Source organism: Neoarius graeffei, chromosome 14, assembly GCF_027579695.1.
Source record: "Neoarius graeffei isolate fNeoGra1 chromosome 14, fNeoGra1.pri, whole genome shotgun sequence".
In the NCBI taxonomy this organism is placed as follows: Eukaryota; Metazoa; Chordata; class Actinopteri; order Siluriformes; family Ariidae; genus Neoarius; species Neoarius graeffei.
This window is the reverse complement of record NC_083582.1, coordinates 70,694,404-70,721,106: the sequence shown is the minus strand read 5'-3', so window position 1 is coordinate 70,721,106 and position 26,703 is coordinate 70,694,404. Positions and strand designations below refer to the sequence as shown.

Here is a 26,703-nt window from a genome sequence, read left to right as displayed (position 1 = left end):
TTTCTTCTTCTTCTTCTTTAGGGTTTTTTTTTGGTGGTTACTTCAAGGTGCAGTAGCGCTACCTACTGAGCTGGAGTGTGAAACAGGAGGTTTTTTTGGGGGGGGTTCCCTTATAAAATCCTTATAAGATGCAAAATAAAATCCATCCATCCATTATCTGTAGCTGCTTATCCTGTGCAGGGTCACAGGCAAGCTGGAGCCTATCCCAGCTGACTACGGGCGAAAGGCGGGGTACACCCTGGACAAGTCGCCAGGTCATCACAGGGCTGACACATAGACACAGACAACCATTCACATTCACACCTACGGTCAATTTAGAGTCACCAGTTAACCTAACCTGCATGTCTTTGGACTGTGGGGGAAACCGGAGCACCCGGAGGAAACCCACGCGGACACGGGGAGAACATGCAAACTCCGCACAGAAAGGCCCTCGCCGACCACGGGGCTCGAACCCAGGACCTTCTTGCTGTGAGGCGACAGCGCTAACCACTACACAACCATGCTGTAATATTAATAACAATAAACCTTCAGAATAAATACAAACCTCCAATGTTTGACAGAAACACAAAGTGTCGCTCGAATGTCCTGAATTGTACTCCATGGCATCTTTTTTTTAGCACTCTGCACCAATGCCTCACGAGGTTGCACATGTCTGTGTTGCTCTTACACTGCAGTAGGCAGGTCAGTGTGTCTGCATTCAGGTTCTTTCTGCTCTCTGTGTGTATCTTGCTGACTTGAGAGAAAACTCTCTCACCGTCAGCATTACTGTGGGGTAAACGGAGCACCGCCCCGTTACTCTCCTCATCTGAGGAAGTCCGTCCTCTCCCATGACTGTCTTTTCCTTCAGGATGTCCGTAAAAGTAAACAAGTGAACAATGTCTGGTTGCGGGGCAATTTAACGTTAGACAGGAATCCAGTCTATGAAATCTTAACGTGAAACTTGCTGCGCGACCCGACACTAGAACCAATTAACACGGACACTAATCTTATCGCTCATGTCAACGGAGCAGGAAGTTGCATAATCGATGTTTATCAGAGTCCAGCATTTGCACATTTGGTATGAGACAGGATTGCTCACAATTTATTTTCCGAATAAACAATTGTTTGACATTTGATTTTTGGTGAGAAATTCCCGTATAGATAAACATATATACGGCCGTATAGGTTCATTTTTGTTGAAAATCCGTATGAATTACAGCAAAACCATATAACTTGACGTATGTATTCTTTTACCTATTTCTGTTTCTTTTAAATACTTGATGATCAAGTGATATATCGGACTTGATGCTCTCCGCCATTTTGTTTTTCTCTACTCACAGTATATGAGCTGATAGCCTAGTAGTAGAGTAGCCAATCGGAGCGCACGATTGCTCATATCCAGTGAATGCAGAGAGAATGGAAAGAAATATATACAGTACCAGTCAAAAGTTTGGACACGCCTTCTAATTCAATTTATTTTTATTAATTAAAAGACATTTTATTGCCCTGTAATACATGGATGTATATAAAATATACCGGGATGATAAAGTAACTTTTAACTGCTGAAACTGATAGCAAAAACAAAATAATTACCCTTGCCATTCCAATATTTTCGGAGGGGATTGTAAATTCTGAAACAATTCTTCATTGTTAGTAACAACGTTGGAGTCAAGTCACCCGAGTCCAGTCTCGAGTCCCCAGTGTTCAAGTCCAAGTCATTAAAAAATTTTAAAGTCAAGTCCGAGAACAAGACTCCAACCGCACCATTTGACGGTGGCTGTTTCAGCGCCATTAACATTAGTTTGTTCCTGAACACGATGTATGAACAGGTGAACGTGCTTCTCTTTATCAGGGAGTGTGAAATATTCTGTCAGAGATGACTGGGAGACGGCTGTAAGTGCAGAAGGTGTGTTTTTTAATACAAGTCAAGATGGTAAACAATCCAGAACGGCAGGCAAAATCGTAAAACAGTGAGACAGGCGATGGGTCGAGCGAGGCACAAACAGGCTATCGTAGACTCGGCAGAATCAAAGACGAAAAACAGGAAGTCAGGAAACCAAACAAGGAAATAAGGCTCGGTAATGTATCAGCAATGCAACTCAATACTTCGCAAAGTAAGTGTGTTTTCAGAGTTTTTATATCGGCGCACTGATTACACCTTAATCCTATGCAGGTGCCAGACGTTTATGGCATGTGCGAGAGTCCGCTTGGTGCGCGCGCTGTCCGGAGCGCACCCCAGAGTCTATCTGATGCACATACCAAGGCACGCAGCTGTGACACTCTTACACGAAATTAGTACAAAAATTAATGTAGACATAAATATCTTATGGCAAATTATTATAGCATGTTACAAAAAATAAAGAAAAAGTCCGAGTCTCCAATTTACGAGTCCGAATGCAGTTAATGTACAAGTCCGAGTCATCAGTGCTCAAGTCCAAGTCGAGTCACAAGTCATTAAAATTAGGGCACGAGTCGGACTCGAGTACTACAAGCCTGGTTAGTAATTTTACTGAAATGTTGAAATTTTCCACATGGTTTGTTTAGAACTATTTAGGTTACTAATTTATTTGCGTCTTGCCGTAGTGTCCCATTTCAGGATTTTTGTCACAAATGGAACTCTGTATTAATGCACCTAATTAATATGCGTCTCTCTTCACACCACACTGGCTTTGTTTCACTACTGTTTTAATATTACTGCTCTTGTCAATGTCTTGTCACTGTTTCCCTCAGGGAATCCAAATTACTATCTCAATAACCTTTATCTGCTCAGGTTGTTGTATGAGTCATGAGAAGACGGAGATAATAAGGCAACAGAATCTGAGATTTCATGTGCTGAGAAGGTATTCTGATCTGACAATGTCTGTAAACTGTAAAACCTCAGATGTGTTCTGCATTTTAGTACGCACAATGAAGCCTTGGAATGAATACATTAAGTAATTAATGTTATTTTTATATATTAAATAATCTAATAATAAATGTCTAAAGGCTATTATTTATGTGAATTGATTGATTTCAATCTGTATATATTATATTTATCAGAAGGACTGGCAGATGGGTGCGTGCGATGTTGGTAGTTATTTAACAGTTATTCCACAAAATCGAGTCGTACATGAGCTGATAGCTGATGAGGTGCGTAGCACCGGATTGTCTGTAAAAGAGCCCTGCACTCCCGCGGGACCCGACACAAAGCAGTGAGTTTTGAAAGCTCATTGCGGGCGCGGGCGGGAGTGCACAATGCGGGCGCGGGCGGGAGAGGTGATAAGCTGCAGTCCCGCTAACTAAAAACGTGTTTAAAATAAAATTGATAAATTATTAATTTATGTCTATCATATATAATTTGTGCTGGATATTTTATTTGGCATTAATAAAAACATTTTAAGATGCCTAAATTTGCGGATGTGGTCTGTTTCCGATTCCTTTCCGCTCTTCCGTGTTTGAGATCTCCGATCATGGCAGAAGAGCAGAGCTCCTCTAGTGAAGCTCACAGTACTTCAGAAGTAAGTGCTGCTTTAAAAAGAGGTACATTTACCATTATAAAGTCAAGAGTCTTGAAATCAGACATTTAGAACGTGAACTGTAGATATTTATGCTCAAATCCACTCAAAGTAGGGGGCGGGGCACCATCACGCTGTGTCTTTAAATTATATTAATTTCTTATAGGCCTACTTGTATTTCCTAGAATGTAAATGTGAGGAGTGACATATAAGCTATGTGCAATGTACAATATGTGTCAGATAACGGAATCCAGGGACACATGTTGGCCCGGGGGCATTTTGAGTTATTGACAGATTCAGAAAGTACAGTTTCTAAGCTTTCCGATGATGCCTTCCATGTGGAGATCTGACAATAGTTGAAGAATGTGTGGCCTTTTGAAAGTGCATACCTCTTAAAACAGAAAAGGGAGAAAATCGCCCTCAAAGTTTTCCATCTCCGCTACTCTGGGTGTAGGGCGGGCACATAATGGTGCTCATTTGCATGACATTAAGGAAAGCCCTACCCCCTACGAGCTAGCACGATACTACTTTCATGTAAACAAATCACCACGTCAATTTTCCTTCCATGCAAAGTATGCCCAACACAATTATGAAGTACAAAAATAAGTCCTAAAGTATACTTGAACGTTTTGTGGTTGAAAAATTACTCACACCGTAAGAAAGAAAGATAGCACGATGATGACACAACTAACACAACGCTAGTTTCATGTAAAGCCTCGGTCACAACCGGCCGTACGTGCTCCTACGGCCGGTGTACATGCAAAAAATGCAAGAAACGCGCGGAGGGCGCGCATGAAACGCACGAGAGCGCGCGTGTGACGTGCTGATTTTCGAGCCGCAGACCGGCCACAGAGGTTCGTTGTCATGTCAAACAAACTCTACGGGCGCTTACGTTTTTTTCAGGTTTCAAGACAAACTTACGGCCAATGCGCGTCTTTCTCCACGAACAAAAAAAAAAACGCAGCGATTTGGGGAAACGCCAAAAATAGCACGGCCAAAAAATCGTACGTCCGGTTGTGACCTAGGCTTAACCAAACCACAACACTCTCCGTTACATGCAAAAATAACCACACAGCCTTAGATTAATAAACTTACCCCATCAGAAAGAGAAACGTCGCCGTGCACACATCAATGCCTCCGATGGAATGTAGTCCTAGAACGGTCCGTGTATCATCCGATCATTCAAGTATTCCATTCAATCTGGAAAACGAGGTTGGGGTTTTTTTGCTAGAAATGTTTATCTCCGATGTAAATACCGTGTGTCTGTTTGCTTCGCGGTGTTTCAGCTCCTCTGCGCTCTGTTTAGCTTGCTCATTCCATAGTGAAATTACACGCCTGTATGCAGTTAAGTAGCCACGCGCTCAGCTCGTATCATACAGCTGATTCATGAAAAAAAACCAAAAGACTTAAATCATCATGTGAATGGCCCATATGGTAATTTACCCACACCCCCCAGCAGGCTACAGTCCTGACAAAAACGAGACAATTTGCAACAAAAAATGTATGCTTTTCCAACAAAACAATCTATTATCTGAAATACTGATTGCATTCTTCAAGATCTCAACTTGCACATGATGGAAAAAAACAAATCACAAATTTCGAAAAAAAAATGCTTCTTTTGCGATTATCTCGGATTCGTTTCGGCCGACATGCGTCCCTGGATTCGGTGAGGGGTCACATATTCTTAATATCCACTGTAGATTTTGGTAGGTGTGTTGGGTATCTCTGTAAAGCCTCAGCTGCGCATGCCGCCTGGCAACGCGCACCCTCGCTACGTGCACTAGGTGAAGGATCGGTCAGTGTAGAGCTCAGCTAAGCTCAGCATGTTTAATTCCCCAAGCCAATGACAAGAACTTTCGTGAGAAATAACGCGAATGTCTGCATCATGCGGGATTTGCGAGCGGGAGCGGTACAAAATATGGCAGGCGGGAGCGGGACTGAAAATCATAATTCTTTGCGGGAGCGGGACTGCACAATGTGGGAGTGGGACTGAAAATTCTGTCCCGCGCAGACCTCTAGTCTATAAGCCATGTACGACGAGATTGAGTGGAATAGCACTTTTATTCTATCCACATTCACTGGATTTTGAGAAATGGAGCATTTTTATTTTTTGCAAATTCGATGAATAAAAACTTTTATTCAAAATGTCTGACAAAATAATTTCTGTTTAGAATGTAAACAAACCAGTGAAATGACAGCAGCAATTTGTGAAAAATGCAATAATTATTTTTTTAAAAATGTTCTTACCATCAAATACTTTTATTCCACATTTTTCTGCACTTTTTTTTTGGGGGGGGGGTTGTTTCGTTTTCGAGTAGTTTTTATTTCGTCCTCGGTTGCTTCAGCAAGACGCTCCGCCATTTTGTTTTTCTCTACTCGCGGTATATGAGCTGATATCCTAGTAGTACAGTAGCCAATCAGAGTGCACGATTGCTCATATCCAGTCAATGTGGATAAAATAAATACAAATGTTCTCTCGCTTTGAATTATTCAGTTAACTGTCAAATAGATATGTTGACTTCTAATCGTGATCTAAGAATAATAATCTCATCTCATGATCTCTAGCCACTTTATCCTGTTCTACAGGGTTGCAGGCAAGCTGGAGCCTATCCCAGCTGACTACGGGCGAAAGGCGGGGCACACCCTGGACAAGTCGCCAGGTCATCACAGGGCTGACACATAGACACAGACAACCACTCACACTCACACCTACGGTCAATTTAGAGTCACCAGTTAACCTAACCTGCATGTCTTTGGACTGTGGGGGAAACCGGAGCACCCGGAGGAAACCCACGCGGACACGGGGAGAACATGCAAACTCCGCACAGAAAGGCCCTCGCCGGCCACGGGGCTCGAACCCAGGACCTTCTTGCTGTGAGGCGACAGCGCTAACCACGACACCACCGTGCCACCCAAGAATAATAATAATAAATTATAATAATTATTCTTTATAATGCATCACATTACATTATAATAATGTTCCTCGCTGCTCGATATCAACCAGATCCTCGAGCAGCGATGTTGTTAAGTATAATGCCTGTAAGCGTAAAACCACAACCTACCAGAAATCTTTTACTGTTGGAACTACAAGAGTTTGGAACGTTCTTTCTGACGAACTGAATTTAAACGAAACAATCTTTGCTTTTTTAAATCTAATACCATGTTATTATTGTTCTGCTTTAAATAATTATGACTGCAAGAACCCTTGCACTTTTAAATCAATATGTTTGAAATGTAATTTAGTCCGTAGTCTTGCACGTCCCGTCTTATGTTGTCAGTAGATGACTTTGTTTATAATGTACTATATAGCTTTTTTTTTTTTCCCTCCCGTCTTAAATACTGTGAGCCTACAGTAATTGGCAAACACTGTTGTGGTCACACTGTATATACAGTGGTATGCAAAAGTTTGGGCACCAGTGAAGCAAGTTGAAGATGAAATGATCTCCAAAAGGCATGAAGTTAAAGATGACTCATTCCCTTTATATTTTAAGCAAAAACAATTTTTTATTTTCATCTTTTACATTTTCAAAATGACAAAAAAGGAAAAGAGCCAAAAGTTTGGGCGCCCTGCATGGTTGGTACCTAGTAACACCCCCTTTGGCAAGTATCACAGCTTGTAAACACTTTTTGTAGCCAGCTAATCATCTTTCAGTTCTTACCTGGGGGATTTTCACACATTCGTCCTTGCAAAAGGCTTCCAGTTCTACAAATTTCTTGGGCTGTCTTGCATGCACTGCTCTTTTGAGATCTATCCACAGATTTTCAATGATGTTTAGGTCAGGGGACTGTGAGGGCCAGGGCAAAACCTTCAGCTTGTGCCTCTTGAGGTATTCCATTGTAGATTTTGAGGTGCGTTTTGGATCATCGTCTTATTGTAGGACCCATCCTCTTTTTAACTTCAACTTTTTTACAGATGGTGTGATGTTTGCTTTCAGAGTTTGCTGGTATTTATTCGAATCCATGCTTCCCTCGACCAGTGAAATGTGCCCTGTGCCACTGGCTGCAACACAACCCCAAAGCATCATCGATCCACACCCATGCTTCAGAGTTGGAGAGGTGTTCTTTTCCTGGAATTTGGCCCCCTTTTTTCTCCAAACATGCCTTTGCACATTGTGGCCAAAAAGTTCTATTTTGATTTCATCAGTCCACAGGACTTGTTTCCAAAATGCATCAGGCTTATTTAGATGTTCATTTGCAAACTTCAGACCCTGAATTTTGTGGCTAGGACGCAGGAAAGGTTTTCTTCTGATGACTCTCTCATGAAGGTCATATTTGTTCAGGTGTCGCTGCATAGCAGAACAGTGCACCACCACTCCAGGGTCTGCTAAATCTTTCTGAAGGTCTTTTGCAGTCAAACAGGGGTTTTTATTTGCCTTTCTAGCAATCCAACGAGCAGTTCTTTCAGAAAGTTTTCTTCATCTTCCAGACCTCACCTTGATCTCCACTGTTTCTGTTAACTGCCATTTCTTAATAACATTATGATCTGAGGAAACAGCTACCTGAAAACACTTTGCTATGTTCTTGTAGCCTTCTCCTGCTTTGTGAGCATCAATTATTTTATTATTCAGAATGCGAGGGAGTTGCTTAGAGGAGCCCATGGCTGTTGATTTTAGGGACAAGTTTGAGGAGTCAGAGAATTTATACAGCTTTGAAATCTGCATCATCTGACCTTTCCTAGAGAAGAATTTGAACAAGCCACAGCTCAATAAGTTAATTAAGGTCTGGAACCTTGGTAAAAGTTACCTGAGAACTCAAATGTATTGAGGTGCCCAAACTTTCGCCTGGTGTTCCTTTTCTTTTTTCACTCTCCAGTTGTACAAAACAAAAACAATACACAAATCTTGCAGAACAAGATTTGTGAACAAGAACAAAAGCTAAACACAGGAAAACACCTTTCTGCAGCCATGAAATATGAGATGTTGATGAGAACATCTCATCTCATTATCTCTAGCTGCTTTATCCTGTTCTACAGGGTCGCAGGCAAGCTGGAGCCTATCCCAGCTGACTACGGGCGAAAGGCGGGGTACACCCTGGACAAGTCGCCAGGTCATCACAGGGCTGACACATAGACACAGACAACCATTCACACTCACATTCACACCTATGGTCAATTTAGAGTCACCAGTTAACCTAACCTGCATGTCTTTGGACTGTGGGGGAAACCGGAGCACCTGGAGGAAACCCACGCGGACACGGGGAGAACATGCAAACTCCACACGGAAAGGCCCTCGCCGGCCACGGGGTTCGAACCCGGACTTTCTTGCTGTGAGGTGGCAGCGGTAACCACTACGCCACCGTGCCGCCCCTGATGAGAATATATAGTAAGTTTTATATAATCATGCATGATCACATTGATGACTGTTCAGTAACATTATTATTATTATATCTGCACAGTGCTGAAGTAACAGTGAAACCTCAGAGGAGTTCTGTCTGTATTTTCGTATGCATGTTGAACCCTTGAACACCGAAGACGCCCGAGTTTCCCAAAAGCATGGCAGCACAAAGATCATCGTTAAATGGCAGAGCGAGCAGCACAACGAACACTCACTCTCTCCTAGTTAAGATGCTCTTAGCGTTAAGAGGCTTTTGGGAAACCCACCCCACATTAGTTATCTTCGTTTGGCGGGGGATTTAGAAACAGGTTCCGTCAGTCCGGTCATGTTTTCATTTCCGGGCCATATCTTTTTAAAACTACTGAAGATATCTTCATGAAACTTTGTATGCGTATCAAGCAACATGTGAACTGGTGCCTTTTTTATTTTGAATTTTGTTTTTTTTTTTTGTTTAAGTATTTTTCACATTAAAAATAGATTTTGACTGAGTTTCTAAGAGCAATGTTTGTTTCTAGAGCATATATCCAAAACTATTCATGATACGGATTTGAAACTTGGTATACATGTTAACAAGGTGATGTAGATGTGCCTTTTCATACTAAGAAATTTTACTTTTTCATGTTTCCATGGGGCAGCACGGTGGTGTAGTGGTTAGCGCTGTCGCCTCACAGCAAGAAGGTCCTGGGTTCGAGCCCCGGGGCTGGCGAGGGCCTTTCTGTGCGGAGTTTGCATGTTCTCCCCGTGTCCGCGTGGGTTTCCTCCGGGTGCTCCGGTTTCCCCCACAGTCCAAAGACATGCAGGTTAGGTTAACTGGTGACTCTAAATTGACCGTAGGTGTGAGTGTGAATGGTTGTCTGTGTCTGTGTGTCAGCCCTGTGATGACCTGGCGACTTGTCCAGGGTGTACCCCGCCTTTCGCCCGTAGTCAGCTGGGATAGGCTCCAGCTTGCCTGCGACCCTGTAGAACAGGATAAAGTGGCTAGAGATGATGAGATGTTTCCATGGAAACAATTTCAGACTTAGTCTCTCAGGTTAGTCTACGGGGTAGGTTTTGTTTCTGGAGCAGAACTTGAAAACTGTGAGTTGTATGGTCTTGAAAGTTGGTATATGTGTTGATTGAGTAATGTATATGTGCCTTTTGATACTAAGAAATGTGAGAGATTTTAATTTTTAGCTCACCTGGACCAAAGGTCCGGTGGGTTTATGCCATGGGCTGCTGAGGTCATTGTAAAGAGGTAGGGTTGGTTTCCTGCAGCAGAACTTGAAAAATGTGACAATATCTTGAAACTTGGTGTATAGTTGGTATATAGGGCGGGGGATATAGATGATGCTGTCTTGTTATTATTTTAATGTATATACGCTGTACAATAAGCCTAAATTAGCAGTAACAAAACTGTATTGTATTTGTTGTTTCTTTTTGAATTGCCAACTTGAAGGAACACACAACTGCTGAAACCATCAGCGTGATCATCTGACCAGATCTCATCAAGTCACATATAGGAGGCCACCCAAATCTGCTCGAACTACAATAGAAATCTTTATTCATGTACTGACTTTATAATAAGTGTTGCTGTACTAGTTAATGACCAATTTATGACGCAGTACTCAATATGTGAGAAAATCATAGAATGTAAAAACATCTTGGCAGCTTTCATGTCGAGAAATGGCCTAATTTGCCTGAAATTGTGAATGTTGAATTTTACTTTATTTGACACCCTTTTCACATGACTTTTGAAGGTTAATGTGGAGGCCAGGGTTACTCCCAAATACTTAACTCATTAACAAGACGGCTAGAGATGATATGAAGCTCTTCTCCTCTAAGGAACACATTAGAATGTGTCAACTTCATAGCCTGTTTAGAGAACATTATGCAGACTGTTTTTTTTTTTTTTTGGTGTTCAGATATAGGCATGATTCAGTTAGCCAGTCCTGAATATGAGTCATTACAGATGTTAAAGTCGATGTAACTTGGATGTTTTTAGCATGCGTATAAATTACTGCATCATCCGCATACATCTGGATGTTAACACTATGACAGATATCAGGTAGATCATTTATATATAATGTGAATAGAATTGAAGATGACCAATTTGGCGGTTGTGGGTCTGGAGGTGCCTGATGAGGCCAATCTGGGCTTTGAAGGTATGCCCACATGTTGGTAGGTGCTGTATTGGGGGTGGTAATAGCTCAAGCCTTCCGGGGACACGTGCCAAGGTCGAGTACCTTCACTATCTTATTTATTTTCTTGTATTTTGATTGCTGAGTGGGATCCTTGCCAGCCATGAGATGAAGCAGGCAATGTTTGAGGCATCTTTTCTAGCCCCTTCCTCCATGGTGAGTAAAGCAAATCCCAAACAGGGCTGCTCAGACACCTGGGGGGCTGCCGAACTCCGCTACTGCTTCGTTCCAGCAGAGAGCGACCCAATGTCCTGGGTGGCCTGTGTGCAGGTTCGTGACTACAGCTTCGTGTTTCTGTTTCGCCACTTGCCCATCGCCACAGGACTTGAATTTGAAGTCATGACTTGGATTAGAGTGAATGAGAGTTGCGCAGCCGTCAGCTTCACTCTCTTATCCCGACCTAATTAGGTCCAGGGGCACGACAGAATCAAGACAGATGGAGCTACAGTGGGGCAAAAAAGTATTTAGTCAGTCACCAATTGTGCAAGTTCTCCCACTTAAAAAGATGAGAGAGGCCTGTAATTTTCATCATAGGTATACCTCAACTATGAGAGACAAAATAAGAAAAAAAAAATCCAGAAAATCACATTGTCTCGTCTCGTCTCGTCTTCTTCCGCTTTATCCGGGACCGGGTCGCGGAGGCAGCAGTCTAAGCAGGGAAGCCCAAACTTCCCTTTCCCCAGACACCTCGGCCAGCTCCTCGGGAAGAACACCGAGGCGTTCCCAGGCCAGCCGAGAGACATAGTCCCTCCAGCGTGTCCTGGGTCTTCCCCGGGGCCTCCTCCCGGGGGGACATGCCTGGAACACCTCCCCAGGGAGGCGTCCAGGAGGCATCCGAAAAAGATGCCCGAGCCACCTCAGCTGATTCCTCTCGATGTGGAGCAGCAGCGGCTCTACTCCGAGCTCCTCCCGAGTGACTGTGCTTCTCACCCTATCTCTAAGGGAGCGCCCAGCCACCCTGCGAAGGAAACTCATTTCGGCCGCTTGTATCCGCGATCTTGTTCTTTCTGTCATTACCCAAAGCTCATGACCATAGGTGAGAGTCGGAACGTAGATCGACCGGTAAATTGAGAGCTTCGCCTTTTGGCTCAGCTCCTTCTTCACCACAACAGACCGGTAAAGCGACCGCATCACTGCGGAGGCTGCACCGATCCGCCTGTCGATCTCACGCTCCATCCTTCCCTCACTCGTGAACAAGATCCCGAGATACTTAAACTCCTCCACTTGAGGCAGAACTTCTCCACCAACCTGGAGAGGGCAAGCCACCCTTTTCCGGTCGAGAACCATGGCCTCGGACTTGGAGGTGCTGATTCTCATCCCAGCCGCTTCACACTCGACTGCAAACCGCCCCAGTGCATGCTGAAGGTCCTGGTTTGAAGAAGCCAACAGGACAACATCATCCGCAAAAAGCAGAGATGAAATCCTGTGGTTCCCAAACAGGATTCCTTCTGGCCCCTGGCTGCGCCTAGAAATTCTGTCCATAAAAATTATGAACAGAACCGGTGACAAAGGGCAGCCCTGCCGGAGTCCAACATGCACCGGGAACAGGTCTGACTTACTGCCGGCAATGCGAACCAGACTCCTGCTCCGTTCGTACAGGGACCGGACAGCCCTTAGCAAAGAGCCCCGAACCCCATACTCCCGAAGCACCCCCCACAGAATACTACGGGGGACACGGTCGAATGCCTTCTCCAGATCCACAAAGCACATGTGGACTGGTTGGGCAAACTCCCATGAACCCTCGAGCACCCTATGAAGGGTATAGAGCTGGTCCAGTGTTCCGCGACCAGGACGAAAACCGCATTGTTCCTCCTGGATCCGAGGTTCGACTATTGGTCGAATTCTCCTCTCCAGTACCCTGGAGTAAACCTTCCCTGGGAGGCTGAGAAGTGTGATTCCCCTATAATTGGGGCACACTCTCCGGTCCCCTTTCTTAAAAAGAGGGACCACCACCCCAGTCTGCCACTCCAGAGGCACTGTCCCCGACCGCCACGCGATGTTGCAGAGAATCACATTGTCTGATTTTTAAAGAATTTATTTGCAAATTATGGTGGAAAATAAGTATTTGGTCAATAACAAAAGTTCATCTCAATACTTTGTTATATACCCTTTGTTGGCAATGACAGAGGTCAAATGTTTTCTGTAAGTCTTCACAAGGTTTTCACACACTGTTGCTGGTATTTTGGCCCATTCCTCCATGCAGATCTCCTCTAGAGCAGTGATGTTTTGGGGCTGTCGCTGGGCAACACGGACTTTCAACTCCCTCCAAAGATTTTCTATGGGGTTGAGATCCGGAGACTGGCTAGGCCACTCCAGGACCTTGAAATGCTTCTTACGAAGCCACTCCTTCGTTGCCCGGGCGGTGCGTTTGGGATCATTGTCATGCTGAAAGACTCAGCCACGTTTCATCTTCAATGCCCTTGCTGATGGAAGGAGGTTTTCACTCAAAATCTCACGATACATGGTCCCATTCATTCTTTCCTTTACACGGATCAGTCGTCCTGGTCCCTTTGCAGAAAAACAGCCCCAAAGCATGATGTTTCCACCCCCATGCTTCACAGTAGGTATGGTGTTCTTTGGATGCAACCCGGCATTCTTTCTCCTCCAAACACGACAAGTTGAGTTTTTACCAAAAAGTTCTATTTTGGTTTCATCTGACCATATGACATTCTCCCAATCCTCCTCTGGATCATCCAAATGCTCTCTAGCAAACTTCAGACGGGCCTGGACATGTACTGGCTTAAGCAGGGGGACACGTCTGGCACTGCAGGATTTGAGTCCCTGGCGGCATAGCGTGTTACTGACGGTAGCCTTTGTTACTTTGGTCCCAGCTCTCTGCAGGTCATTCACTAGGTCCCCCCATGTGGTTCTGGGATTTTTGCTCACCGTTCTTGTGATCATTTTGACCCCACGGGGTGAGATCTTGCGTGGAGCCCCAGATCGAGGGAGATTATCAGTGGTCTTGTATGTCTTCGATTTTCTAATAATTGCTCCCACAGTTGATTTCTTCACACCAAGCTGCTTACCTATTGCAGATTCAGTCTTCCCAGCCTGGTGCAGGTCTACAATTTTGTTTTTGGTGTCCTTTGACAGCTCTTTGGTCTTGGCCATAGTGGAGTTTGGAGTGTGACTGGTTGAGGTTGTGGACAGGTGTCTTTTATACTGATAACGAGTTCAAACAGGTGCCATTAATACAGGTAACGAGTGGAGGACAGAGGAGCCTCTTAAAGAAGTTGTTACAGGTCTGTGAGAGCCAGAAATCTTGCTTGTTTGTAGGTGACCAAATACTTATTTTACCGAGGAATTTACCAATTAATTCATTAAAAATCCTACAATGTGATTTCCTGGATTCTTTCCCCCCCATTCTGTCTCTCATAGTTGAAGTGTACCTATGATGAAAATTACAGGCCTCTCTCATCTTTTTAAGTGGGAGAACTTGCACAGTTGGTGGCTGACTAAATACTTTTTTGCCCCACTGTAGGTTGGGATGCAGTGGATGGCCAACAGTGTTCTACGTGTTGCACTGGGCTCTGTTCGCACTCCCCAAATGCTTTGCTGGGTCCACATTCCTTCCTGCCCATTGAACCACCATGTGGTGGTTTTTCTTCTGTTCTCTGTGCAGTCTGCCAAGTCCAGTCTTGAGTCATAACCCTGACCAGGGGGAGTGAGGGGTTGCTCAAGGCACCACCCCAGGCCTTTCTACTCCATTACATGACACGCGTCCACTGCCCTGCATTGTATAGCCTTGGTTACTATATGATAACGATCTGCTCTTGTTTCGTAATGTGACTTATTTTTTAAACTCTAGTCGTTCCTTCCCCTTCCTTTGTTCTTGTTTTTCCTCTTTTACTTCTGCACTCTCTTACAATAGAGTCGTTCGGCTGTCTGGGATTTCCAAATCCTGCACTGAGATGTGGAATTTCCAAATCCGTGCTGTGCTTTACAACAGCTGAGCAGATAAATGGCAAGGATGATGTAATAGTGTGTGCATATCTGTGTGCGTGCATGTGTACGGATGTTGTCCTGAAATGGATGGGATGTTACTTTAAAAAAAAAAAAAAGTCTTAGAAAATTCCAAGTGTCCCAGTATACCGTCCTGTATTGGCTTCACAGCTCATTAGCACAATGATTCTGCAGAGGCATTTGAATCATGGAACAGTACCAAGCATTAAACTGAAACCCATTTTCTACTTCATTTCCCTTTCCCTGAATCTTTCTGAATGCTACTCATAGGCATGAATAGCTTAGGAGTTCTGCTTGGAGTGGGCCATGACCTATCCGCTCTGCTGTTTACCCTGAGGCTTTGTTCCAACTAGAGATGTAATCTATTTCCTGAACCGGAGATTCCCATGTTTATTTTTGGAGGTTTTTTTAAGGTCCACTTCTCAGAATCATGGCCTTGGCTGCTGCTTGTTGTTAATTTGAAGGATTTGTGTACGAGTACTAGCTCTATACTGGGATCAGAACCCACACATTCAACCGTACTTGGACACACTATTCAACATCAGGAATGGTAAAAGGGCCTTGTAGTGTGACAACTGAAAAACAACGATGTGGCACCTGGGCGTAGTTTTTACAACTCCTACATCATGCTCCTTGACATTCCTTCTGTAGCCATGATTGAAAATTTACCCCCCCCCCTCCAAACACCACTAGGACTTGAACGATGATTGGTCGTGGTTGAGCTTGTAAGTACTGCTAGTCTGTTAACCAAGACATGTCAAGAAGTTATGGCACTATGATTGCCTAATCTGACATGGTGACCATACTGAAAGGAAAAGCTCATATCATGTCTGATCCTGGTATTAGGAGTCCTGTTTTGGCTCCAGGCTTTATTTTTGTTTATATTGTGAATTATGTGACTGTCACTAAAATGCGACCTATCTGGTTTTAAAGGAACTTATTAGAACAATTTTTTCAATAAAGAAAATTGAATTAAACTAAAACCAACCTCCAGATTTTCACATCCGATGTGGCATCTGTTATTGTATAGGATAGGGCAGAGACGTCGAGGACGCCCTTATCAAAAAGAAGTATACTTAAAAGTATATTTCCTTAAGTATACTTGTAAGTAAACTAATCTAATACTTCTTGGGACTAAATTGGCCCACTTTTAGTTTATAAAAAGTATATTTTAAGTCTAATAGAAGTAAACTTTGAGTATACAACTAGTATTTTTAATTTTGTACTGCAAGTATACCACAAGTAAACTTGTATACAAATAGTTTACTAGTTCTATCCACTCTTTAGTTTACAAAAGTATACTTCATAGTATACTGGAAATATACTATGAGTTTACTTGTTTTCTACTTCTAGTCCACTTTTTAGTTTACTAAAGTATACTTTGCAGTACACTGGAAACATACTATTGGTTTACTCGTTACACACTTCTAGTTTATAAAAGTATACTTTATAGCATATTGGAAATATACTAGTTGTTACTGGTTATACACATCTAGTCCTCTTTTTAGTTTTGAAGTTTACTGCAATTACCCTTCTAGGTATACTATTAGTTTTCTAGCCCTAACCCTTACCTCATGCACACTACCAGTAAACAACTTGTCTTGTACCTTAAGTTACAATGAAGTTATAAAAGGTAAGAATTCACAAAATAACAGATACTCAGGATTAAGAACATATTCATTTTCTTTAACAAATCAAAATTTAAAGTAGCATTGTATTAAATGCCAAAGTATAAAAACATGGCAATGACAACTGAAATTGGCATCAAAGCTCTAAAGAAAATGAAATTAAAAAAAAAAAAAGTAAATTATCCATCCCACTCAAGAGAAATTAAAAAAAAAAAAAAAAAAAAAAATTGTATGGAACCACAGACAAACTGAAGAGTCAACAACGCTGTTTATAAGGCACAAATATTTAAATACTTTTACGTATAGCTTGATCAAAAGTTTAAGCTTAATATACTTAGACTTTTCTAAATACTTTTCAGTATAAGCCAGGTATACTTATGTATAACTTTATTAAGTATATCTCTAAGTAAATACAAAGTAAACTGAAAACATAGTTTAAAAGAAGCATACGAGACGCACACTTGAATAAACTTTTATTTTTTTAAGGGCAACCAAAATATCCAATTGGAAAATCCAGACATTTAATCAACATTTGTCTGAGAATATTATGATGTGATGAGGTTACCCATGAGCTAGGGCGTAATTTTGGGGAGGGACGTGTCCATACCAGTATTCAGCCGCTACTGTGTAATCACGATCAATAAAACCGATGTCCTAACCTGAGCAATGATTATATGGCACACAAAGGGTTAAATGTATGACACTGCTAATAATCCCCCCTCTAACGTAGATATTCTCTGATTAGCTACCTGTTTCTCGCTAACTTACATGGTTGGCTATCCCAGCTGTCACTCCATCTGCTGTAAAAGCAGCACACTTCCCACAGCAGCCGTGACTACCCGCCCATCAACCCCCCGTATCTCACACGTACACACCTGACCTACCCCACACACACCCCACTCTCCGTCAGCCTACAAATTGAGCTGGACTTCGATATCCATGCATGCTTGCCCTACGACTCGCATGCTGACTTGAGTATCATGGACGACGGCCCCCTTCCAAGACATTCGTTCATTCTTCTTCAAAGTCAAGAATGTAAGTGCAGGGTTTCCGTCGAGCTTTAAGAACTCAACAAAATCCTTTTGATGTATGGAAACCCTTCATAAAAGTATTGCTGCGGCTCCTTAGGCAGGTTTAGCAACATGACAGGACTCAGAGCTAGGTTACAGTCCCTGGAGCAATGTTGGGTTAGGTGCCTTGCTCAAGGGCACTTCAGCCATGGATGGAGATGTAGGGAGAGGTAAGGGCGGGATCCGAACCTGCAACCCTGGGATCCAAAGACCAACTCCCAACCATTAGGCCACGGCTGCCCTCATTAACCTATAAGATCTGCATGACATGAAATTATGATTGCTAATGGAAAAAAAAAAAACCACCTTTCAGAAGCTCTGCCTTGGATCACATTTGTGTCCCCACCAATGTCAAAATCAAAAGTTACTCCCTTGCCCATGAGGAGTTATGAAATCAAGCGGGGGAAGAACTAGTCACGCTACAGATGAGGGTGAATAGGTCAAAGAGAGGAAGAGAGGGATTGAAGTGCACAAGTCAAAGAGGAACAACATATTGGCCAGGAACTCTTCAAGAAAGAGGAAACAGCTGGAGGAGAGATTCAGATATAAAGAACTTAGGGAGCAAGGATTAAGTTGGACAGATGTAGGGAGAGAGGTGCGCGCTGGAAAAGGATCGTCGATGGTCTTAGGCCCTTCGCTCCTTGCGGCACAAAGAAGAATTAGAACTGATTATTTTCTAACTGGGTTAATGTGGGGAAGTGGTTATGTGATCCAGACATACAGGGTGTTTCAAAAAAATTTGATATCTAATAACTTTGCCAGTTTTCGTTCAATTGACCTCAAATTTTAACAGCATGTGTGGAAACAGGTCAAAAATGTTTAATTTTTTTTGTTTTTATCTTTTTAGGTATAGAAAATGCTATTCGCTGGAAAAGAAAAGGCGTTTTGCTCATTACGTGTTATATACGCTCGAACAAAGTCGAACGTGATAAATTTGTGAAATTGTTCATGGAATCCACATACCTTTTGAATTTCTCGTTCAAATTTTGAGGAATAAATCTTGATTGCTCAACATGAAAGTGCATACCACGGGTAAATTCAGGAGCAAGATCAATGTAATTCTCCTATTTTATATTAAACTTGTCAAATATCTGTAACATTCTGCATTCTCTGCTATTCTTTTTTTTTTTTTACCTTGCGCAATACCAGAAAAAAATTCAGTTGAAATCAAGCCATTTGAGGCGAATTGGTCCGCCTCTGAAAAAACTTGGCATTTGGGGGCGTCGTGGCTCAGGTGGCTAAGGCGCCATACCATAAATCCAGGGACCCGGGTTCGATTCCGACCTGAGGTCATTTCCCGATCCCTCCCGGTCTCTCTCTCCCGATCATTTCCTGTCCTGTCTCTACACTGTCCTATCCAATAAAGGTGAAAAAGCCCCCAAAAAAATCTTAAATAAAAAAAAAAAAAAAAAAAAAAAAATTGCCATTTGGATTTCCTGGCAAACATTGATTTCCATGACATCGCGTGCGGAACGCCTCCTTCTGAATCCTACGCCAGCGCTGGTTTGTTGATGAGAAAACGACCTGGTGGTTTTCTGCAAATTTCTTCAACGTTATCGCGTAATTATTAAAATGGTTAACAGATGTATCGTAGGAGGGTGTAGCAACACCAATCTTGATGGGATTAGTACTCATCGTTTCCCAAAAGACCGGACAATGAGAGAGAAATGGGAGCGCTTGGGCTACACAGGCTGTGCACTGAAACCGTGCAAAGCTCGCGCAGCCTGCTGGCGCTTCCGCAGGTGACGTCACGAATCTGGCTCCAGACTCTGTTGGGATTTTTCCAGACGCGTTTTGTTATTTTATTTTTTTCTGCTGTAGACAGATGGCCTTGTGCAAAAAGAAAAAAAAAAAGAGCCGTTATATTATTTGAATGGATCAGTGTTGGGTTGGGTGATTGTGTTTTGTCAAGTCCAGTAAAAGTTTTCTAGCACAGGAAATTTTTCAAACTGCATCAACTCGTACTGCTTCGGATATTTCATAACGCATCCGTTTGTTTGTTTATTTAAAAGTCTGATTGGCAAGTTTCATGCCTAGTGAACTGTATCATGGAATTAAACCATTTTCTTTACGAGAAGAAATTTCTACAGTCACAAACATCCAGCATGCGTTTTCAGTAAATGCCGTACGTGTGTTCTTTTCCGGGTCTGTAGCGGTCCAGGTATCGAAGCGGCTGACCGTGAGGGTATTTTTTCTGGGGTGGATGATACACCGGTGGTTGGTCGTACTCAAACACTGGCTCTCTCATATCTGTAGAGAAGAAAAAGCATTTTTCATTTTTACTTTCTTAATTACATACTTCAGTCACAAATAATTTGGCTTCTCGGTTCTGCATGAACAGAATCAAAGCACTCCGACTGTTCAAGTGCCTTTGGAAACGATGCTAAACTATATTAATGAAATGATACGGTTTACAGGTTTCATACATTAACATTAACCCTGAACTCAAACATGGCATGTTTACACTTCAGTGATCGTCACTTATTCTGCACTATGATCGACCACAAAGCTTTAGATAACATCTCGAGCGATATGATTGTTTTTCTTACATGAAGTTCAGAACAACGTGAAACATTTCAATGAATTGCCCGTAGGGGAAAAAAAAAAATCCTGATAAAGCCACTTCTTTGAAAACCAGCGCAGCGTTAATTACATAACACCGTGTGCATGTGTGGTTTGAACAAAGAAAACAACACCTTACTGAACAATGTGTGGAAAGTTGTGGTGACAGACTCGTCCCACTGGCTCTGAAAGAAAGCCAGTCCAGCAGGAGTAATTAGACCTTCGTGTTTCCTGTAGAAGTCCAGTGTCTTAAAACTTCGCTGCTGCAGACTGTAACTACAAGTGTACACACACAAAATGCCCTTCATAATTATTGGCACCCTTGTAAAGATTCATATAAAAAATATTTTGATGACGTCGCTTCATCTCTCACTGAAAAAAAATGAGGAAAAACCCAACCTTTAATCGAAATACATTTATTCAGACACAAACAAATCCCTCATCGAGAAAGAAATTCCTAATACTTCCATGAATCAAAGCAAAGGTGAACTAAAATGGATTTATAATAGTTTACTACCATTGATCACAGGTATTTTATATATAATCTTAATTCAACATCTCAAAAAAAAAAAAAAAAAAAAAAGGTCCTGTTTACAATTGCTCTCGACTCCGGATTGACAAGGACAAATACTTTGGTCTTCTTAACTCGAACACCGAGGATGATCACAGGTTCAGAATGCAGTCATTTAATAGTTCGGATGGAAAAAGACTGGAATCTGAATACTGCCAAGCACGTTTCTCCAGGAGAGGAGTGGGGTTACGTTCTTGGGTTAGGGACACACACACAGACCGGTCATATTCAGGATTGTGTTCTCGTTAATCCTACTGCAATCAAACGCTTACTCACCAACACAAGCTCTCTTCCAGTCATTTCAGTTTGATTGAAATCTTCAGACCAGAAATTCAAGCTCAGCTGTTTTACACGGGACTTTACACACAATCCACTTGAGGGCTTGTACAATAAACACCCGACCAAGATAGCAGAGATCCCCCCCCAATCTTTATAAACAGTAATAACCTCGCGTGCCCACGCCTTATGACCCAAATACCTGGTCATTAAAATGAATGTCAGTTTCGTTATTACTGTATTGGATACCGTACAGATTTTAAGCAGACAGTAGGTCATAGAATTTTCCCCGACACCCAATTAGTTTTGTTTAGTGGACAAAAACTACTGAATTTGAATCACAGACTTCCAATTTTTTTTTTTTAAATAAAAAACAGTTAATGAATTTAAGGCCACATGGCCCCAAATTCTCCGCCATTTTTTCCTGCTTCACCATGATCCAATTCAAGATACTACGTCATGCATGACGTGGTGGGCTTTTGCCGTTCACGCAAGACAAACGATAGAGATCTTGCATGTGACGTCACAGCCGATCCAGACTGTAACAGACGCCATCTTGTCGGTCAAACACCATATTTCCGCCTTCTACTTCTAGTTCCACTTCTACCTTTTCTTCTGGAAAACCCTACTATAAACAATTCTACTACAACAAGCTCTCCCTACCTGTGCATGTTTGTTTGTGTGTGTATTTTTGCGTGTTGTTCGTCTGTACCGGACTTCAATATCCACTACAACCGTACGGACTTACTGGACATTGGTTTCCAGCAGAAAATGACGGTTTGTAGCGATTTCCATCGCATGCACAACATTCCGGACGAGATAGCGAGACCAGCGGGGTCTCCGTGGATTGTTATCGGGTCTGGCAGGCGAAGGAGGCAGCGTCGGGAGCCGAAGCAAAAGCGAGGCTGCAGGCAGAGCCGGCCTGTTGACTAAGCTCAGAAAACAGCCACTCAAACCTCCACTGCCAAGCCTTTACCTCTCCAACGCCAGATCCATGGTAAACAAGACGGACGGTTTGGAATTACAGCTGGAATTACCTTATTCTATAAATCGGCTGGTCAGTGCTATACTAGATACTGATATATCTAGTATCAGTACTAGTAATACTTAAGTGACTTACCAGTCCAATGAGGATTGTTATTTTCTTGTTTACAAGATGCCACATCTGAGGGCGGCTGACAAATCCTGAATTTCTGTAAAGGTAACTGTCCAGAGATTTATAAGCATGCAGTGCTTCACCACTGAACAGCGAGGGAAAGTTAATGAGGTAATTATACACGTCTGGGTATTCCACCTCTGGCAGTTCAATATCCACTGACACGGTCGTGAAAACTACGTCCGGTAAGCGATAAGGGTCACTAATCTGTAGGTTGTTTATTTTAGACACATCTAATTATCTGTTCATTAGAAAAATGAGCCGTGTCGTCCGTCGGTTGAAATTGATCCATTTTGTACACGAGTGCAGCAGTATTCAGCTGTGTTTTTTACCGACAAGATGGCGGCTGTTTACATTCCGGTCACATGACTGCAAGATCTCTATCGTGGGATACAAATTTGAAACAGGAGAGAAAAAAAAAACAGAGGACGCAAGTGTGCGAATGAAACATGAAAGAGCAACTACAGTAACGGAAAGAAAGCGAGAAGAAAAGACGTTAATGTTATATACGAAGGGAAGGAAATGCAGGACCAAACTAATAAATATCGGCGCTCAGCGAGCACCTCGGTGCGATCAGCTGTTCGTTTAGCGACGGAACGATGGAGCCATCAGTGTGCAGTCAAAGGTAAACCTGCGCATGCGCACACACGGACTTCCTCTGTCTGCTTGACTGCGCGAAGCGAGCGATTTCATGCGCATTATTTGCAAAGCTATAAAAACACACTGTCGAAGGTGTAGTTGTGATAATTGTTGTGTATTGAAACGGTAAAGATCACACTTCTACAGCTCGCTCCATGACCATGCAGCCCCACTTAGGGATGGCCTGCGTGCCCCAAATCAGGGGAGGGCACTGGAAAAGGTGCACTAACCCTTTATTAGTGTACTGTATGAAAATCAGCACACTCGAACACCAAAACACCATAAAAGCCCAAGAATACGTTCTGAACTTGAATTCTGACTTGCGGAAAGTGATCTCTCTTGATTTCCAATATTTGTTCGTATAATGGGTGAAGTTAAAGAGGAACTGAAGTCATTTTTAAACAGTTTTATTTCTTAATTAACGTGTTATTCGATTACGTTTTCGGTTTTAGTAACCTTATATCGTGACTCGTACTGACAACTAATCGCAATTAAATATTATACTTATCGGCCTATTCGTTTTTTAGCCGTGTTGAATTTAGTTCGTTTGGTCCACGGCAGGCGTCGCTTATCCGTGCGATCTTCACGAGACTTCGAAACGTGAAGTGTCAGCGCTGCCATTTTGAAAACTGTTTTCCAAACAAAATATTGCACAAAAACGAGTTTAAATGGCGATTACTGCCGACTTTTTTCAAACTTTCCTGATTGCTATCAAAACAAACAAAACTTCCGGCTTGATCACGTCAGAATTTGAAAGAGGGCGCGCACGTCTTTTGACAACGTTGGCAGATGTCGGTCACTTTGATTTGCGCTGTACGTTTTACTTCCGTCCTACGATGTCTCGCACAGGTCTCAACAAATCTCGTTTACGGCCATTGCTTTGACATATGGACTGATATATTACAGAGCATATTTCAAACACTCAGAACTTGCTACAGCAGTGACAAAATAGCGATCAAAAATGCATTCCTATATTTAATAAAATGAGAAATAGAATTTAAAGTAGATAAAGAGAACCCGGTTAAACAAATGAGACCAAAATATTATACTTGGTCATTTATTTATTGAGGAAAATGATCCAAGGTTACATATCTGTGAGTGGCAAAAGTATGTGAACCTTTGCTTTCAGTATCTGGTGTGACCCCCTTGTGCAGCAATAACTGCAACTAAACGTTCGCAGTAACTGTTGATCAGCCCTGCACACCAGCTTGGAGGAATTTTAGCCCGTTCCTCCGTACAGAACAGCTTCAACTCTGGGATGTTGGTGGGTTTCCTCACATGAACTGCTCGCTTCAGGTCCTTCCACAGCATTTCGATTGGATTAAGGTCAGGACTTTGACTTGGCCATTCCAAAACATTCACTTTATTCTTCTTTAACCATTCTTTGGTAGAACGACTTGTGTGCTTAGGGTTGTTGTCTTACTGCATGACCCACCTTCTCTTGAGATTCAGTTCATGGACAGATGTCCTGACAGTTTCCTTTAGAATTTGCTGGTATAATTCAGAATTCATTGTTCCATCAATGATGGCAAGCCATCCTGGCCCAGATGCAGCAAAACAGGCCCAAACCATGATACCACCACCATGTTTCACAGATGGGATAAGGTTCTTATGCTGGAATGCAGTGTTTTCCTTTCTCCAAACATAACGCTTCTCATTTAAACCAAAAATTCTATTTTGGTCTCATCCATCCACAAAACATTTTTCCAATAGCCTTCTGGCTTGTCCACGTGATCTTTAGCAAACTGCAGATGAGCAGCAATGTTCTTTTCGAAGAGCAGTGGCTTTCTCCTTGCAACCCTGCCATGCACAGCATTGTTGTTCAGTGTTCTCCTGATGGTAAACTCATGAACATTAACATTAGCCAATGTGAGAGAGGCCTTCAGTTGCTTAGAAGTTACCCTGGGGTCCTTTGTGACCTCGCCAACTGTTACACGCCTTGCTCTTGGAGTGCTCTTTGTTGGTCGACCACTCCTGGGGAGGGTAACAATGGTCTTGAATTTCCTCCATTTGTACACAATCAAGCTGACTGTTTATTGGTGGAGTCCAAACTCTTTAGAGATGGTTTTGTAACCTTTTCCAGCCTGATGAGCATCAACAACGCTTTTTCTGAGGTCCTCAGAAATCTCCTTTGTTCGTGCCATGATTCACTTCCACAAACATGTGTTGTGAAGATCAGACTGTGATAGATCCCTGTTCTTTAAATAAAACAGGGTGCCCACTCACACCTGATTGTCATCCCATTGATTGAAAACACCTGACTAATTTCACCTTCAAATTAACTGCTAATCCTAGAGGTTCACATACTTTTGCCACTCACAGATATGTAATATTGGATCATTTTCCTCAATAAATAAATGACCAAGTATAATATTTTTGTCTCATTTGTTTAACCGGGTTCTCTTTATCTACTTTTAGGACTTGTGAGAAAATCTGATGTTTTAGGTCATTTATGCAGAAATATAGAAAATTCTAAAGGGTTCACAAGCTTTCAAGCACCACTATTTTTTTTTTTTTAATCTGCCTTCAGTTCTCTTTTAATATTGTATTGATGAATCTCAAATTTGTTGTACGTTAGAAGACATAAAATGTAATTAGTAAACCATTTTTATCTTTTTTTTTTTTTCCATTGTGTTTTAGGAATGTGTATTTTTTGTAATCTCATACTTCCTGGAGGGGTCGTAGAGATCAGTAAAATTCATTGTCATAATACGTTACAATTGCCAAGAGTAAGAACCGAACTGGCCAAGAAATCCTTTTATTATCACGGCTGTATCATTTTTAATAGATTAAGCTTATAGTTTATAGTTCATATTATATATTTTATTTTATTCATATACGTTTTTTGCATTTATAACCAATTTGAATATATCAAATATATACAGATTGTAAATTAATATTAATCATAACTAGTTCCTTTTTAGTTTCTATTTATTGTATACGTGTAGCAGGGCTCCTTTTGATAGCAGAGGCGTATAACCACTGATTGGACTACCCTGTTTTTTTTATTCAGTTTTAAATACATTTTCTGTCTATGGGATGCACTGGGTGATCAGAACTGAAATAAAATGATTGCTGTGAAATTCATAGACTATTTTCTTGATTATAGATTGCATAAGAAGTGTTATTTATCCATATATTGCTGTGGACAAAAGAAAATATACGAAAAGTTAATGTTTATATGATCAAATTGCCTAATTATTAAAGCAAAGCAAAGATTTATACTAAACACGAACAAACAGCTCCCGCATTAACATCCCGAATCCGCCTGAACCTGAACCAGTTCCCACTGCCAATAGTTTTTAGGCTAATCTTAATCCCTGTTCAGGCAAAATCTTCCTGAGAAACGCAGCTAGACTGAGACTTCGTGGATCATTCCTGCTCATGGGGTTTCATTTTCTGTACCTGCCAACATGGCTGCAATAGTTAACACCTCACTGGCACAATCAAACTCGCATGACGCTAACAGAGCTTTCGACATCTGAGGGTCTAAGGGCAGCTCAGACATAATGATCCCGATCTCAGAAAGGTTTCCATCATCATCCAAAGCTGCAAGATAATCCAGCTCTTCTAAAGCTTGCATTAAGCCTTCAGTATCCGAGGGAAACGGCGAGAGAGAAACACATTTCAGTTATCCTCGACTGCATCGATTCATAAGGCAACAGATTCGAGGGCGCGTGCGTGTCTTTTGACAACGTTGGCAGATGTCAGTCACTTTGATTTCTGCTGTACGTTTTACTTCCGTCCTACGACGTCTCGCACAGGTCAACGAATCTCGTTTACGGCCGTTGCTTTGACTGATATATTACAGAGCATATTTCAAAACTCTCATAACTTGCTATAGTAGTGACAAAA

At 42.1% G+C, this 26,703-nt stretch overlaps 1 protein-coding gene across 1 annotated transcript in view; it reads right to left on the bottom strand.

The window, feature by feature from the left end:
* Nucleotides 1–17,030: 17,030 nt before the first annotated feature.
* The window catches only part of mrpl38 (mitochondrial ribosomal protein L38), a 44,645-nt gene continuing 34,972 nt past the window's right edge, over nucleotides 17,031–26,703 (bottom strand). Inside the window, exons 8-9 of the mRNA XM_060940288.1 lie at nucleotides 20,346–20,482; nucleotides 17,031–19,894 (exon numbers count right to left, since the gene is read on the bottom strand). Of these exons, the coding sequence (XP_060796271.1) occupies nucleotides 19,758–19,894; nucleotides 20,346–20,482 (274 nt within the window). The 3' untranslated portion in view covers nucleotides 17,031–19,757. The remainder of the gene's footprint in view (nucleotides 19,895–20,345; nucleotides 20,483–26,703) is intronic.